The sequence below is a fragment of the Triturus cristatus genome, chromosome 1_2 (genome assembly GCF_964204655.1).
Source record: "Triturus cristatus chromosome 1_2, aTriCri1.1, whole genome shotgun sequence".
NCBI classification, from domain to species: Eukaryota; Metazoa; Chordata; class Amphibia; order Caudata; family Salamandridae; genus Triturus; species Triturus cristatus.
This window is the reverse complement of record NC_140580.1, coordinates 995,317,986-995,335,017: the sequence shown is the minus strand read 5'-3', so window position 1 is coordinate 995,335,017 and position 17,032 is coordinate 995,317,986. Positions and strand designations below refer to the sequence as shown.

Below are 17,032 nucleotides of genomic sequence, written 5' to 3'. Positions count from 1 at the left end.
TTCCGTTCGTTTCACGTGGGGTACCCCCTTGGTTATCCTCACCAGGAGTCAAGCCTTATCTGGAATCACATCCACATCGCGCCCCACTGAATACCAAGTTTGGTGCTGCTACACCTTAGTCACACATGCTCAGCCGAGCACTGAATCCTTTGAAATAGACCCCACTAGGGTGAAGAGTGGGAGCCTCCGCTCCTTGGGGTTTTTTGCTGGTGTCTCGTAAGTTAGTAAGCTCTACCGAGCTTCCGACAGGGAAATTGAACTGAAGCGGGTGCCTAGGGGGAGCGAAGCGCCTCAGCTGCGCACAGATCATGCTCGTCCGAGCACTCATCAAGGTGTGGGCGGTAAACGAGAGGGAACCAGGAGCTGTTCCTACCTGCTCCGCGCCGCGGCAATATCTCCGCCACTCGCTTCCGGGAACGCGCCCATCTATGGACCTCCGTCTGACGGCTCCTTCGGACTCTCTCTTCCCCAGAACACAGCGTAGGTCTGCCACTGCGTTCGCCGACCTTCCTCCTCTGTTGGAATTACGCACATCTCCGGCCAGGCTGGACGCTGTTATATGGGCGTCTACTTCCGGTCCCCGGGGCTGCTGGGAGTTGTAGTCTTTAAGCGCTGGGTAGGCTCTTCGGACTACGATTCCTGACACAGATAGTGTGGTAAACTTATGTCCATTACGGATCCACACGAGGATTGTGTCTGGTGCCTGTTGTCGGATCACGACGTCGAGGGATGCTCTCGCTGCCGCAAGATGAATCCAAAGGCCTTAAAGGAAAGCGAAGCTAAGGTATTTATAGCGAAGATAAGAGAAGAGAGGTCGAAGACGTTCAAGATTGAGGTCGGGGTCGAAGTCGACGTCGGGTCATGCTTCTAAGTCAAAGAAACATAAAAAGAAGAAGAGGCATGGATAAGGAGATGGCTCCGAGATCGACTTCACCTACTCCTCGACGTCGTAAGGACTATGTTTCTCCCTCTCCTGTGTCAAATCCTGCTTCTCCTGTTTGCCTGACTTCGCCTGCGGCTTCTCCGGAGCTCTCTCCGGCTCCATCACCGACACCGACACATTCTCCAGCTCCGGTTGAAGAGGCTCCGGCTCCTGATGAGTCGAAGACTCCACTGGCTCCACCGTCGGCGCCGATTGGCCCGAGTCCGATAATGCCTCAATCTGAGTCTTATCCTCCCTTTCCAGGCCCGGGACAAGACCCATCGCATTATTTAAATGCTATGTATGGCGTCTTTTCGAAAGCGATATACCCCTCTGGAGCACCTTCAGGTCCCATGTGTCCAATGGCCTTTAATCTGGGGGTCCCTCAGGCCTACGCTCAGGCTCCATTTATGCTATTCTTCCCAGCGACGCCGTCTTGGCATTTCCCGGCGCTGAGGACGTCGACGCCGCTCCCTTCTTCTCCGGCTCCAGCTCGACCTTGTTCGACTCCGGCTGCTCCTCCGGATCCGTGTTCGACGCCGACTCCGGGGCCATCGGAGTCGATTGCGGCGCCACCGACGCCGGTCCTGAGGATTAGGTCCAGGCGAGAAGCACAGAGGGTTTTGGAGGGGCAAAGGTACCAGGTGGAAGAAATGGAAGAGGGTGAGCTTATGGAGTCAGATGACTTGTTTGAGGAATTGAAAGAGGCGAGTGGCCTTGATCTGTCACCGGAATGGAAGCTTACTCCTCCTACTGATGCTCCCTCTAAGGATGTGGCTCCTTACCACACAGTTATTAGGAAAGAAGCGGAGCTTTTGGATTTACAGCTGCCAACTGCTGAATTTAAACCTAACATCTATACTGAGGTTCTGCATTCTCCCTCCACCGTGGTAGAGCCTTTACTGCCATTTAATTATGCCATCACTGAGCCAATCATGGAGGTCTGGCGTAAGCCCTTTTCAGCTCCGGCGGTTGCTGCTAGGAGGTACAGGGCGGCTCCAGGAGATCTGGACTTTCTTACTTCCCATCCTTCTCCTGAAAGTCTGGTGGTTCAGGCTGCCTGCTCAAAGAAGTCTTCTGGGGCCTTTCCACAGGTTCCTAGTGACAGGGACTCTAAAAAGCTCGACCAATCGGCCAAAAAAAGTGTTCTCCTCGGCGAGTATGGCCTTAAAGTCAGCAAATGCCATCTGTCTTTTGGGCCGTCATATCCACGCTGTCATGGATTCTGCTAAACAGCTGGCGCCTAAGTTATCTGAGGAGGACAGGCAGAATTTTAATGAAGTCCTGTCGGACACTTAGGCGGCTACGTGTCAGGTTATCCAGATTGGCCTGGACACTGCGGACTCTGTTGCCAGGATCATGGGCTCCTTGGTTGCCACAAGGAGGAGTGCTTGGCTCAAATCTTCAGAGTTCTCCCCTGATGTGCAGGCAACGCTTCTGGAGCTGCCTTTTGATGGTTCTGGGCTGTTTGGGGAAAAGGCGGATGCGGCCTTGGAAAGGTACAAGGACAACAAAGCCACGGCCATGTCTCTGGGCCTGCAGGCACAGCCTAGAGGTTCCTCTTATAGGAGATAGAGGTTTTGGGAGGTTGTCCTTTCGGACCTACAGGCAGCCTCAACAGCAGCAGCAAAATACCCTGTATAAGAGCTACCCACCACTGCTTAGCAGCCCTAGATCCACCATTCTGGATCATGTTGGTCCTGTGGGGGGTCGGCTTACTCATTTTCTACAAGATTGGAAATTGGTCACTACAGACCTTTGGGTTCTAAATCTTGTAGGGAATGGGTATGCTCTTCCCTTTTGGGAATTCCCTCCGAATTACCCTCCTTGCCAAGGTGCTTGCTCGGAGGACCACCTTCTTCTCCTGCAGGAGGAAGTCCTAATTTTACTGAAAAAAGGTGCGATAGAGGTGCTTCCAGAGCAGGAAAGGGGTCAGGGATGCTACTCCCGGTATTTTCTGATTCTGAAAAAGGATGGCAGACTGCGTCCAATCCTGCACCTCAGGATCTTGAATCTTTTTCTGAAGCAAGAGAAGTTCAAGATGCTCACCCTTGCGCAGGTTCTTCAAGCGCTGCAACAGGAGGACTGGATGGTGTCCATCGACTAGCAGGATGCGTATTTCCACATCTCCATCCTGAAGTCGCACAGGAAGTATCTCCGTTTTACGGTAGGGTCCTTCTGTTTGGTCTTACTACTGCACCTCGAGTCTTCACCAAGGTGATGGCAGTGGTGGCAGCCCATCTCAGAAGATTGGGGATTCCAGTTTTCCCCTATCTGGACACCTGGCTGATCAAAGCGGAGTCGCCAGAGAAGGTGCTTCATCATCTGCAGGTTACAACCCAGCTGTTGTACAAATTGGGTTTCTCGATAAACGTCACCTGGTGCCCTCTCAGCGCAACCTGTTCATAGGGGCGGTACTAGCCACTACTGTGTGTCGAGCATTCCCACCTCCACAAAGGATTCTCAACATACAGGAAATGATTCCCTTGTTTTACAATGGAGCAGTCGTTCCAGTCCTGAAGGTCCTTTGTCTGCTCGGTCTGTATGCTTCCTGCATTCTGTTGGTCAACCATGCACGCTGGCACATGCGGGCGCTCCAGTGGTGTCTCCGCAGGCAGTGGTATCAGCACAACAGAGATCTTAGGGAGTCTGTGAGGATCTCCAGAGAAGCTGCAGTGGATCTGTCTTGGTGGAGCGTGGAGGGCAATCTGTCTCAAGGAAAGCCCTTTCATCTACCTCCATCGGTGGCCACAGTGGTAACGGATGCATCCATTTTAGGGGGGGGTGCGCATCTGGGGGATCTGGAGATCAAGGGTCTTTGGTCTCCAGAGGAAAGGTTGCTTCACATCAACCTTTTGGAGTTGCGGGCGATACGTTTGGCACTCAAGGCCTTCCTCCCTTCCCTTCGCGGTCAGTCGGTTCAAGTCCTTACGGATAACACTACTGCGATGTGGTATGTCAACAAGGAGGGAGGAGTGGGTTCGCATTGTCTCTGCAGAGAGGCTCTGCTCCTCTGGTCCTTGGTTCAGGATCATCAGATTTGTCTGATCGCAAATCATCTGGCTGGAGTTCTGAACGTGCGTGCAGACAGTCTCAGTTGGCAGTTCTTTGCTGACCACGAGTGGAGGCTCCCTCCAGAGGTGGTTCGTCACGTCTTTCGGACGTGGGGTACTCCTCGGGTGGACCTGTTTGCCACTCATGAGAACACTCACTGCCCATCATTCTGCAGTCTCCAGTATCCGATGCAGGGAGCTTTGGGTGACACGTTTCAGTTGATATGGGACTCTCATCTCCTTTACGCGTTTCCTCCCATACCCTTGATTCCTCGGGTTCTGAGGAAGATTCGCCAAGACCGGGCCCAAGTCATATTGATTGCCCCGGATTGGCCTAGAAGGATGTGGTATACAGATCTTCTCCACCTCTCCTCGTGCCCTCCGCTCCGTCTCCCTCTCAGGGCAGACCTCCTCTCGCATTCGGAGGGGCAGGTTCTACAACCCCACCTCCAGAGCTTACTCCTTCATGCCCGGAGATTGAACGGGGCAACCTGAATTCTTTTTCTCTCCCGTCTGACGTGGTGGATGTAATTTTGTCTGCCAGACGTCATTCCACTAAATCTATCTATTCCTTTAGGTGGTCTAAATTTGTCCTTTGGTGCGGAGAGAAGTCTACTGACCCTTTAAGGGCTTGTTTATCCAACATCCTTCAGTTTGCTCTTTCTCTTGCTCAGCAGGGCTTTGCTGTCGCTACTGTGAAGGGTTATTTATCGGCTTTGTCGGCATTCCTTTGCTTGCCGGATCAGCAGTCCTTGTTTAAGTCACCTATTGTATTATGGTTCATTAAGGGCTTGACCAACAAATTTCCGCCCGCTCCATTTATTGTGCCTCAATGGGACTTAAATCTTGTCTTAACTTACTTGATGGGTTCTCCCTTTGAGCCCTTGCACAAGTGTCTCTTAAGGCTATTGTCTTTCAAAACAGTTTTTCTCATTGCCATTACCTCGGCAAGGAGGGTAAGTGAGCTTCAAGCTCCGAGTTCGAAACCCCAGTTTTTGTCCATTCATGCTGAAATAATGGTACTCAGGACCAGGGCTGCTTTTCTGCCAAAGGTGGTAACTCCTTTCCATCTGGGGCAATGCATTACCCTTCCTACCTTCTATCCTCCCCCTCACCCTTCCATGGAGGAGGAGCGGCTTCACCGCTTGGACCCTAAGAGGGCGGTGAGCTTTTGCCTCAATAGGACTAAAGACTTTCGAGTGGATGACCAGCTCTTCGTGGACTTTGTTGGCTGCAGGAGAGGCAGAGCGGTACACAAGTGCACCCTTTCCAGATGGATTATCTTGTGCATCAAGATATGTTACTCTTTGGCCGGTAAGGAACCTGCAGAGGGTATAAGGGCTCATTCTACCAGGGCAAAGTCTTCTACATCTGCCTTATCTAGAGGTGTTCCTGTGGAGGACCTTTGTAGAGCGGCAACTTGGGCCTCCCTCCACACTTTCGCGAAGCATTACTGCTTGGATTCCGAGGTGAGGAGGGACGGACACTTTGCGCGTTCTGTCCTTCAGGACTTTCTGGTATGGAAGGGTGGACACCCTCCCCTGGGAGTGGAACTGCTGTGGGAATCTTTTCACAAGGTGATGAATCCACTGACAGATGTATTCATCAGAAGAACAAGTTACTTACCTTCGGTAATGCTTTTTCTGGTGGATACTGTATCTGCCTGCGGATTCCTCACTGACCCACCCGCCTCCCCGTTGTCCACTCTTGTATACCTACAATAGTGATGATGTGTCAAAATGTATTTATTACTGTCAAAGGAAGTGTGTTATTTCTTTTGCCTTCCTGCATTGTCTTCACACTGTGTGTGTTGGTTTGTATATTATGTACTGTGTATACTGTATATATATTGTTGTCAGTCCGTCCGTGTGCCTCGAAGGCACGGAAAAAAGGGCGGAACTGACATCATCACGCCGACGAGGTCCTCTTATGGATCCGGTGAAGACAGCGGAGCCGCGTGCGAAGCCGCGCTTCTGTGACGTCGGCCTCGTCGGCGTGGAGAGCTACAAAAGTTTCCGAATGTTGCTGGCGCAGGGGATAGTCACAAGGTGAGGAATCCACAGGCAGATACAGTATCCACCAGAAAAGCATTACCGAAGGTAAGTAACTTGTTCTTCTTGTCCTAAGTGCGCCGGGTATGCCCAGACGTGGGTCCCAGGCTCACAGTGCCACTGAGTTCAAGCTTTCCTGGCTGTTCAAGGGTGAAACGCCTAAACCTGTCATAGGATGCTTGTTTCCGGTCCAGGGAGGACCTGGCTCGGCAGTTCAGGCTGGACTGTTCCCATGAGGCACAGGGTCAAGACTGATTTGCATTAGGCCAGGTCTAAACTGGGGCGGCATGGTGAGCAAAAGAACGATGGATTTAACCCAGATCTCTTGACTGGGGGTGAATGTTTGGATTTGTTCTGCATTCCGTTCATCAACTGTGTGTCTTTAGCTTCCTACAGGTCTCATTTGATGAATCATCATGAAACTTTAAAAAAAAAAAAAAAGTTTATCCACCTCACCTCCTTCCTGGAAAGTTTTGGGAGTGATCCATCAAGCGACGGCCAAGGAAAAAGCATAAAATCCCCATGCATTTTCCATAGACTTCTTTAAGACTGGTTATGGCACAAACCACTGAACGGAATTACACCAAATTCAATAAAACTCAATCACAGTAAAAGTCCAAATGCTGGGTAGTCTAAAAGCAAAAATATCTGGGTTTTAAATGTGTCAAACCCCATTTTTCGACAGAGTATCTTACCCAGGGTCTTTAGCACATGCAGTCCACTAAGAGTTTGTGGTTAAACTTTCAGGTCTTTTAAAAGGTGCTGCTCCCTAGATACCTTCTTCCCTTGCTCTTCTGAATGTATTAATTATTGCCCCTTGTGTACCATTTCTGAAGCAATGCGTTAGAAGGTGTAATTCTTAATGACGTTTGGTAAGAACAGTTGCCTGCGGATTGAAGTGTGAGTTTACTTTTGAAGAGACTAGTAGCCCAGTGAATTTGTTAATGATGTCATATAGGAATAAAGGGTAAAGCTGTTATTTTTATTAGTAACGAACAACATATTTTTTGTGTATATAGGATACAGGCATACTCTTGTAAGTAATAGTAGCTAATAACATAAGCATAGTAATATATCATCATGGGACATATTGTGATAGTCCTTGTACATACTCCTAAGCAAAAGGGTCCTATTTATAAGCAGGGTAACAAGTCACAGGAGTTACACATTTTGAAATAATGGTTCATATGTGGCTAAGCAACTGCTAAGTCGTTGGTCTTCATAGGATAATATTGTATTATTGTTTGAACATTAATATTAAATAACAGAAAAGCCAATGTAAGGAATGTTCTCTGTCACCTGGGAAGATTGGTTAGTTAGCGGTGGCGTAGAGGGAGACGATAAGTAGAAAGGTACATTATTTATAACCTCTATGGTGTATTTAACTTGATTTTACAGGTTTTCAACCTGAAATTAAATTTGCTTTGTTGATTGACTAACACTACCGAGAAGTAACAAGTTTTTTTCTTTTCTTTTTCTTTAGTCCTGTACAGAGATGACCCTGACATTTGGAAGCAACAACGTGACTGATATGTTCCCTGAGATCCGTTTTTCTGAAACTGTGAGAGAACAGTACTGTTTCAGTAAATGGCATGTCCGTCCAAGAAGAGAATGGCTGCAGATTGAATTCTGGGGCAGTGGTAATCACATATTTTGACTATTTTCCCATTTCTTACATTCTCTTTGGTTCATTAAATATTTAAAAGCTAATGGACTTTATTTACAGTGTAGGGGATGAATGTACCATAACAAATTAGCAATTCATATACCATCCTCTATATTTAGAGTTTGACAGCATACTGGATGATAATGCACCATCCATCTGCCTACTCCTCCATCTTCCAAGACAGCAGTTGAAGGTATTACAGCTGACCGTTTCAGTCTGTGTGCTGAGAATCCAATAATCTGTTTGCATTATTAAGAGCCCGTCATCTGCTGTCTGAGCCTTGGTGGTAAATACTCTACCTACATCTGTTATAGATAAAGTCCACACGCTCACTCCACAATCAATATGTCCCTGTTGCTCAGAGCTCTAGGAATGCTTGTAGCAGAAGCTATGGACGACAAAGCTACTGCAGTACAAATTCTAATGTAATTCCACAACAAAACTAGTGTTAAAACTTCTATAGTTATTTTAAAAAGAAATGTTATTACAATTTCTTTAATACATAAATTAAATTTTATATTTAAAATCTGAGACTTTAATTTTTTTTTCAAAGGACCATAAAACATTCTCTCTTATAAAGTAACATATTGTAAGGAAATTGATTCTAATAACTGTATTGTGAGAAGGAAATCACCTAAAGATCTCTACATTCTCCTATAATGTTATATCATCAAGATTGTTTCCTTTTTGGTAATTATCATATATGACACAATCATTTTTCATCAATTCAAATCAGTTCAAAAATATACATTTCATATTTTATGGTATTACACTTCAAGTACCATAATGCATCACAAATGTGCATTTTCGATTATAAACTTACTAAAGGAAACAAGTATATTTCTCCATTATTAAAATGAAAACAATTTATTCTCTTTCTCTGAATTTTGAGAATCCTCCAACAGCTTTTTCGGTGGCCTAGTTACTTCAAGTTGTGAGGGGAGGAAGTTGGGGGCATCTGGGATGATGACAAAAGAGATTAGAAAAGCAAAGTAGTTTGTAGCCTTGTTCAAAGAAGGTTTAAGTAATATATATAGAATGGTGGAGGGGATACAGCAAATGACTTCCACTACTTTTTGTTGTTTTGAAAATTAGTTTTAAAAAAACTTGTTTTGCATTGTTACAAAATTAGTTGCTGATTGAAAAATCTCAGAATTGCGTGTCAGGTCAGTTTGGTGCTATTAACATGTCTTAAATGCTCAACACAGACAGTTGATTAGTCATCAACAGGTTAAACTGCGAACATGGTGAATATATTCAACCCTACTATTCCCCTCCCCCACCCGACATTCTGTACCCCTCCCACCCCGCAGACCTCCATCAAAAATAAGAGTATAAATGTTTTTGAAATTTTAAATAGAATATGAAGATAAATAGTGTGGCGTTCATAGAGTGCTGCACCTTCTTCTGCTGGGTGGATCTCATTGGCTGATGTAATGTAGTGACTTTTCCACTAGTGCTGTTCTTCCCAGAGCTTCCAGATGTTGTTGCTGCAATTCTCAAAAAACACACTCTTTGCAGTGGCCCCCAGATTATCTTCTCGGCATGAGCACTGACCTAAAAAGTGTAAAGTACAAACATAAATATTGAATTCAAAATATTTGTTTTCAATAATAATAGAAACCTATATATTTGTAAATAACTGGCCTTATTATATTTATTTGGCATAATTATTTTCAACGAAGTTAGCAGCATACCATGCAAAATATGATAGACTGTTGCATCTTTAACAATTATATCTATGCTGGTGCTATCAGTAATAAACAAAATGTTACACACAAATTGTACCTTTAGGTTGTGGATGAGGTTTAGTAACTATAATACGAAAGCAAATCCTGCCTGACTTCTATGGCTTCTAATACTAGACCGTGTCAGATTATCTATAAGAAAGTACCACATCAGGTGTGTTCTAAACGAACACAATTATTTTTTATTTACTTAATCATATCAGAATGTAGGACATTTTGCAATAGTTAAATGCATTACTGTTAACCATCCAATTGATTACAAAAAATCAATCCATTATTTTTTCTAAATGCCCGAACTCTCAAATCTCACACAATTTACCCATTCATTTCACTAATAAATAGATCCCACAGAAGAGTGTACATGGTATTTTTCTTGAATATCTTACACTATTAGTCTATATCCAGTGAACCTTAAACACAGAAAGATCCATACATTATTACATGCATGTCTGAAAGATCTTGATATGATTTTGTGCATTAAAAATCTTTGTCTTGCACACACTTGATTTATCATAGATCGTTTAGCATTGTTCAGTAACAGAAATCATAGAATTCCAGCAGGAAGTATATATAATATATATATATATATATATATATATATATATATATATACATATATATATATAAATTACCTACTGGCGGTCGCCAGTAGGTAGTTATAGTTAGGACCACGTTTCCATAGGAAATCCGCAACATTCTATTTTGAATAACTTTGGCGCCGGTCGACGAATCCTCGCGAAGTTTTCAAAATAGGTGGGGCGCTACGCTCCGCTCCTACCCTGAAAGTCTCGGGGGGATTCGTCAAGCGGGGGCTGAGATAAAAGGGGGGTCCCAAAACGCGTTTTTCCCATGCATTTTTCCATAGGACCTTTAGACACAGCTACAGCCCGAACGGCTGAACAGAATTACTAGAAATTTGGCAGAGAGGTAGTCCTCAGGTCAAGGAAGTGCCTTTTGTAGGTTTGGTGTAAATCTGTTCAGTAGATTCTGAGAAAATAGCCTTTAAATCAATATATATATCTGAGCCAGCTTACGGTGCGCTTACGGTACGCTTACCGTACGCGTACGGTGGCGTGCGCGAGCGCGATTCTGATTGGCTCTTAGATCTTAGTAAACATTCGAATCGGCCGAAACCAGGAAGCGGCGGCCGCCATTTTCTCTCTCGCACTGAGAGTGTGGATTAAAATACAAAGCACAAAAACATGTAAAGGGGCCGTTTGGACAGCTCCAAAACACCTAGCCATGTTGAGGGAGTCCCCAAAGATCCCCCAAGGCCAAAAACGGAATTTTTATTTTTTCGCTAATTTCGCCGAATACGCTTACCGTACGCGTACGGTAAAAAAATAATAAAAAAAAAAAATTATCCACACTCTCCCCACCCCGTGTGCAAATGGTGCCCGAAGGGCACCATTTGTGCATGGCTTATAAGAAGTGTGAAAAATTTAAATATTACCTTTCAAAACGAAGTGCATCATATGTCCTCCATGTGCGCACGGTGCGCGAAGCGCATCGTGCGTACATGGCCCATCTAGCGTAACGTGGGCACGCGGTGCGCGTAGCGCACCGCGTGCCCACCGTGCGTGCACGGCACTAACTGCGTAAAGTGGGCGCGCGGTGCGCGAAGCGCACCGCGTGCTCACTGTGCGCGCACGGAACGAACTGCGTTAAGTGGGCGCGCACGCCACGAATGGCGTAAAGTAACTTAGCATTTAAAAAACCGTACAAATTCACTGAAAAAACCATAGGTTTCACACACGTTATAGTTAGGAATTAGCATTTAAAAAAACCTTGCAAATTCACTGAAAAAACCATAGGTTTCACACATGTTATAGTTAGCGGAAATTTTACTGATAAAAAACCAATGAAATTCCCCCGTTATAGTTAGTGCAGGCAACTATAACTCACGCGACCGCAATCTTCTGCTGATGACATATGTGTCTTTATGAAAAAAAAATATTTGTAATATATGTATAGCTAAAAATTTATGGAAGAAGACATGGGCAAATAAGTGTCTAAATACAGTATTAGCATCAGCAGAGGATTGCGGTCGCGTGAGTTATAGTTGCCTGCACTAACTATAACGGGGGAATTTCATTGGTTTTTTTATCAGTAAAGTTTCCGCTAACTATAACATGTGTGAAACCTATGGTTTTTTCAGTGAATATATATATATATATATATATATATATATATATATATATATATATATATATATATATATATATATATATATATATATATATGGTCAAAGCATGACTACATCCTCCATAATTCAAAGGGTGAACGGAGGAAGCAACAGGAAATGATGTCATATGGTTTCCTTCAACTGGCTTTATTTAAAAGAACATTAAATGCATTGCTAGTATTGATATACAACAACCGTGAGATATATATATATATATATATATATATATATATATATATATATATATATATATATATATTATATATATTCCGTTAGGAATAATATCCAAAGAAGACAACGGCACACCAAAGGACAGAACACAAGTTTATTGTGCCCACAAACGACGCGTTTCGGCAAAGCCTTTTTCAAGTAAGTGACCTGCGCCCAACTGCCTGTAAAAATACAGGTCAGCGTTAATAGACGTGAAAGACATACTACAGAAACTAAAAACATTTCGGCTGTAACAATTATCATTTCATAATTAATGGTTGATCAGGTAAACACTGCATATATCCTTTTGCATCATAATAAATATTATATACATTTCAATGAACTAACCAATTTTTCAATTCATCACGTATAGTGCAAAGCGGGCTCCATATGTAACGCATTTCACATCTTCATTTTTTCAGCAATGATCCACATTCTCATGGCACTATTAAAATTAGTAGGTGAAAATGCACCAAACTGCAATTACAGGTAATGTACCAAGTATTAATGCAAGCCGCTTTCATAGCAATAATCCACATTCTCATGGCACTATTAAAATTAGTAGGTGAAAATGCGCCAAATTGCAATTATAGGTAATTTACCAAATATTAATACAAGCCGCTTTCATAGCAAAAAACAATACATGATGGTATATGTGTAGATTTCTGTTATCCCTCATCCAAATGCCGTTATTACGTCTAATGGTTCCATGTATTCATGCATAGAGATATGGGCCGGTACACAGCTAATTGTGGGGCCAGAGAGCCAATGTGATAAAGTGAATAAAATAAAAGAAGAAAAGTGAGAGTGAGGACTGGTTCCAATTATCTCACTAAGCCTAGTAGAAATACCCGTACAGGGATGTACTGGCAAATGCCCAGTTATACATCTAGAGGTCTCTTTCCCGGACCTATACCCAATCTGAGTCACTCGTTAAAATAAGTGTAAGTGAATAACACAGGCAAAGCTGATTACCGTTACAGGAAATGCGACAGGAAGGAATTATATAACCCTACCCACGTCCAATGTGGGTTGAGAGCTCTTCCCCATAATTCAGCCCATTGGAAATTTTTGTATTTAGCTCAATTATGTATTTGGATTCAGTAATCTGTAATAGTCTCTCTCTATCTCCACCCCTGGGATGTGGCAGGATTCTATCTATGCCATAAAATGATAGCAGTTTGGAATTGCATTGATGTTTCTCTTGGAAGTGTCTGGTCACAGGATAGTTAAGATCTATGTTGGTGACAGCCCTCATATGTTGCAAAATACGGGCCTTGAGTTATAATTTTGTGCTGCCAAAATATCTAAGGTTCGCACAGGCACTCCAAGATGTAAATAGCATAGTCACTATTGCATGTTATGAGCTTGTTGATCGGTCTGCTTTTTGTTTTACTCACAGTATAGCAATTCCTGTTGCTACTGTGCTTACAGGCCTTACAAGAGTTACATTTTTTAAACCCCTTTGAGACTCCCAACCACGTGTTGTTTACGGTTTTACTTTGGTAGCTATGGACCAAATGATCCTTAAGGGACTTTGATTTTTTGTACGTTACAAGAGGTGATTTCCCAATACTGAAGCCTATTATGGGATCTGATTTCAATAGCCCCCAATGGCGTTTCATAGTACGCCTGATGATGTTAGACCGGGTGTTATAAGTGGTTATCATTCTAGGAACACCAAATTCATTTTTGGTATTTGTTTTGCGGGAAAAGAGGACTTCTTTACGTGTGGCTTCTTTAGCTTTCATACTGGTTGCAACAATGACTTGGTCCTTATAGCCACATTGTTTGAACTTATTTGTTATAATTTGTTGCTCTTTCGTGAAACCTCCTTCTGTACTACAGTTTCTCCGAGCCCGGAGAAACTCCCCTTAGGGGATACTATTTAGTAGGGGTAGAGGGTGGCTGCTGTTTGCATGGAGGAGAGTATTCCCGGAAGTCTTTTTTCTAAATAAACTTGTCACCATCTGTTTGTTTTCCACTCTAATCGCTACATCCAGGAATTCACATTAGGATGGGCTGATTTTATGTGTAAAGGTTAGGTTAAGTTGAATGTCCCCTAATGCCCCAATGAATTCCAGTGCCAGCTCCACCGGTCCATCCCATATCAGGAACAGGACGTCAATATACCTGATCCAGATAGGGATGTGTTCTGTGTATTTTAAATTGGCTTCCACCCATACCATCTGCTCCTCCCACCAACCTAAGAAAAGGTTGGCCAGGCTCGGGGCAAAGCAAGTGCCCATCGCCGTACCAGTCTTTTGGCGATAGAGTGTTTTATCAAAGATGAAAATGTTCTCCTTTAGACAAAAAAGCATCATGGTTTCAAGCATTTTTGCATGCTCCCATAAAGAAATGTGTCTCTCCCTAAAAAATACATACAAGCATCAACACCTTGTCTCTGGTTAATACAGGTGTACAATGAGCACATGTCTAATGCTATCGTGTGGCAGCTGTCCTCCCATTTGATGTCATGTATGCGGCGTAGAAAGTCACTACTATCCTTGCAGTATGACCTCAATCTCATGACAAAAGGTGCCAAAAATAAATCAAGAAAAATTTACGTATTCTCCAAAAGTCCCCCATTAGAGGAGACTATAGGTCTTCCTGGTGGTCTAGTGAGGTGTTTGTGGATTTTCGGTAACAAATAAAACAAGGAACCCTTGTATTATCTGTCTTCAAGAATAAATATTCTTCTCTATCCAACATCCCACCCTCCCACCAGCCCTTCAATAAATCATGGTGCTGTTTGATAGAGGACCCGTAAACATCCCAATTTATCTCCTCATAACAGTCAACATTATTTAGCTGTCTATAGGCTTCAAGATTATATTGTTCCAAATCCATGACAATCACATTTCCGCCTTTGTCTGATGGTTTTATAATTATACTTTGATCATCTATTAGAGTTTTTAAGGCGGTTCTTTGTGACTTGGTTAGATTGTCATACTTAGTTACGGGATGTTGTTCTCTCAATTTATTGATTTCCTGGATCATGATGGAGTTGAAGGCCTCAATATTGTCATGTGGGACATTTGGGTTGAACACTGAATTGGGCTTTAATCCGCGGTACCAGGTCGCATCTGGTCTGAAACCTGCCTCAATTAGCATTTTTTGTTTTTCAGTGATTGATCTTTCAGTAATGTTCTCTTCCATTTGGTGCATTTCCAAGATAAAATCCACATTCTCTATACGGAAGTCAGATGCATCCTCCGATAGAGGGCATCCAGTTCTATGTTTCCTTTGCGCAGCTGTCATTTTGAACATTTTCATCAGTTTCAATTTGCGAATATGTAGGAACAAATTAATGCGTGTGGTCACGTAATCCATGTCATAGGTAGGGCAGAATGAAAGGAAAATGGGGAAAAGGCCCCCGGGAATACTACTGAAAATATATCAAGCAAAATGTATTAGTATAGCCACATATGGCGCAGGGATTTGGGGTTTCCAAGACGTTGCACCAATCCAAGTGGTTGAAAATGATTTTTTAAGGTTTATTCTTGCCGTTCCCCGGAGCTCTTCCATTTTTAATTGTCATAATGAGCTGGGAATCACCCATATTTCCGACTTGATTAAAATCCAACCAGTCTTACTTTGGCATAGGATTTGGACCTCTCCTAGTTTAGGTTTGAACCGTGAGATCATAATGGACTCCATGGGATTAGATCAGGCCAAAAAAATCCCTTGGTTAAACTATACAAGTAATTTATCTCATGACTTATGCAGACCTGATTTTTATTCTAACCCAGACACTATGTGCACTTTATCGAGAAAGGAGCTTAAATCCTTATGTTTACAGCACTATGAGTCCCTTAGATTAATGGTGGAGATAAGTAAATACTCTGTGATCCAGCATCAACTGAGCCTGTCTAGTTATTCCATCCAGCTCTATTTAGTATGCTGTCTACAAGAATTTGACAGATATATATTGACTAGGCTCAGATTTGATTGCTTCCATCGTCTTGTCTCTTTTCCTTTTGTAAATGACTGGTCCAGAAAACTCTGCCCATGTCCTTGTGACAACACTGCTTCTCAACCTACAATGCATGTTGTTTTATTCTGTAAATGTTATGTTAAAGAAAGAGCTAGATGGATTACGCCTATTTTAAAGCAGGGAGGCTGGCAGCAATGTCGTCCAGCATTTCTCTTTTTAAAATTATTGGACAATGTGTACTGTATTGGAGCTATGACGGGGCTTTTGAAGAGTATAATGAGGAAAAGAAAAAGTTTAACCTGTTAATCCCTATGTTGTAAAATTATGTACTTTTGGAACAGCTATATTTTATCAAGATATTTTAATGCAATTTTTAAATGACCTGATTTTATTGAATATGTGCTTATATGATTTTATTATCCTTTAAAATCGAATCAAGCATTTATTGATTGATTGATTGATTGATAGTCTCAATTTCAAGAGTTACTCCTCACCTGGGTTAATGTTCTGGAGGATAAATTGATAATAGATTTATTGTTTGCGAGTTTTTCGGAACAAAGATTAAGTCGCGGGGTAGTTCTCCCTCCCCGTCTATTTCTGATTCGGAATTTTTTTTTGTTCCTGATCCTCTTCCTCTTTTGGGACCTTTTCCTCTTCCTCTGGTTTTTACTTGAGGTTTCTCGTCTTTCTTTTGTTTGAGGATCTGGAACTCGTGTAAGAAGGTCAGTGGGCGAACGCCTAAAGGGACACTCAATGCTTCTGTGTCCGAGCGGAGGTCCGAGCTTGATTTTGTTGAGGCTGCTTCCTGTTGCCTTTGTTTTTGAATAATATGCAGGTTTCTTTGCGCCCAATCGAAACGTTTTGCATAAGTCAGAATCCGTCCCTCAGCGCAGTCCCTCTTATCACGTAAAAATTTGCACTGCTTTTTAATTTTGATAGTGTCCTCGTAACTCTTCAATTTTGCTTCCAGTTGTTTATTAAAGTCAATAACTGCCTTGTAATTTTTTTTGCTTTTCAAGTTCCTGCTTTAACTCTGCTAATTCTTTTCGGGTGGTATCTAAATCAATTTTAGCATACTTGACTAGCATTTCCAAATTCCAAATTCGACATACAGTCACAAAAACGTGACCTCCGACCCCTTCACCAATCCTGGTGCGAGCGCTGCATCTGCTCCGATTCAAACAGTCTTCGGTAGCGTTTTCGGTTATGTGGACAGGTGACGGAGTTATCCCTGACTCCCACCCTCCGACATGAGACTAG

General features: G+C 43.1%; 1 protein-coding gene across 1 annotated transcript in view; it reads left to right on the top strand.

Annotated features, from left to right (window-relative positions):
- The window catches only part of DPP7 (dipeptidyl peptidase 7), a 1,979,246-nt gene that overhangs the window by 1,664,826 nt on the left and 297,388 nt on the right, over window positions 1–17,032 (top strand). Inside the window, exon 9 of the mRNA XM_085611261.1 lies at window positions 7,510–7,666. Within this exon, the coding sequence (XP_085467387.1) occupies window positions 7,510–7,666 (157 nt within the window). The remainder of the gene's footprint in view (window positions 1–7,509; window positions 7,667–17,032) is intronic.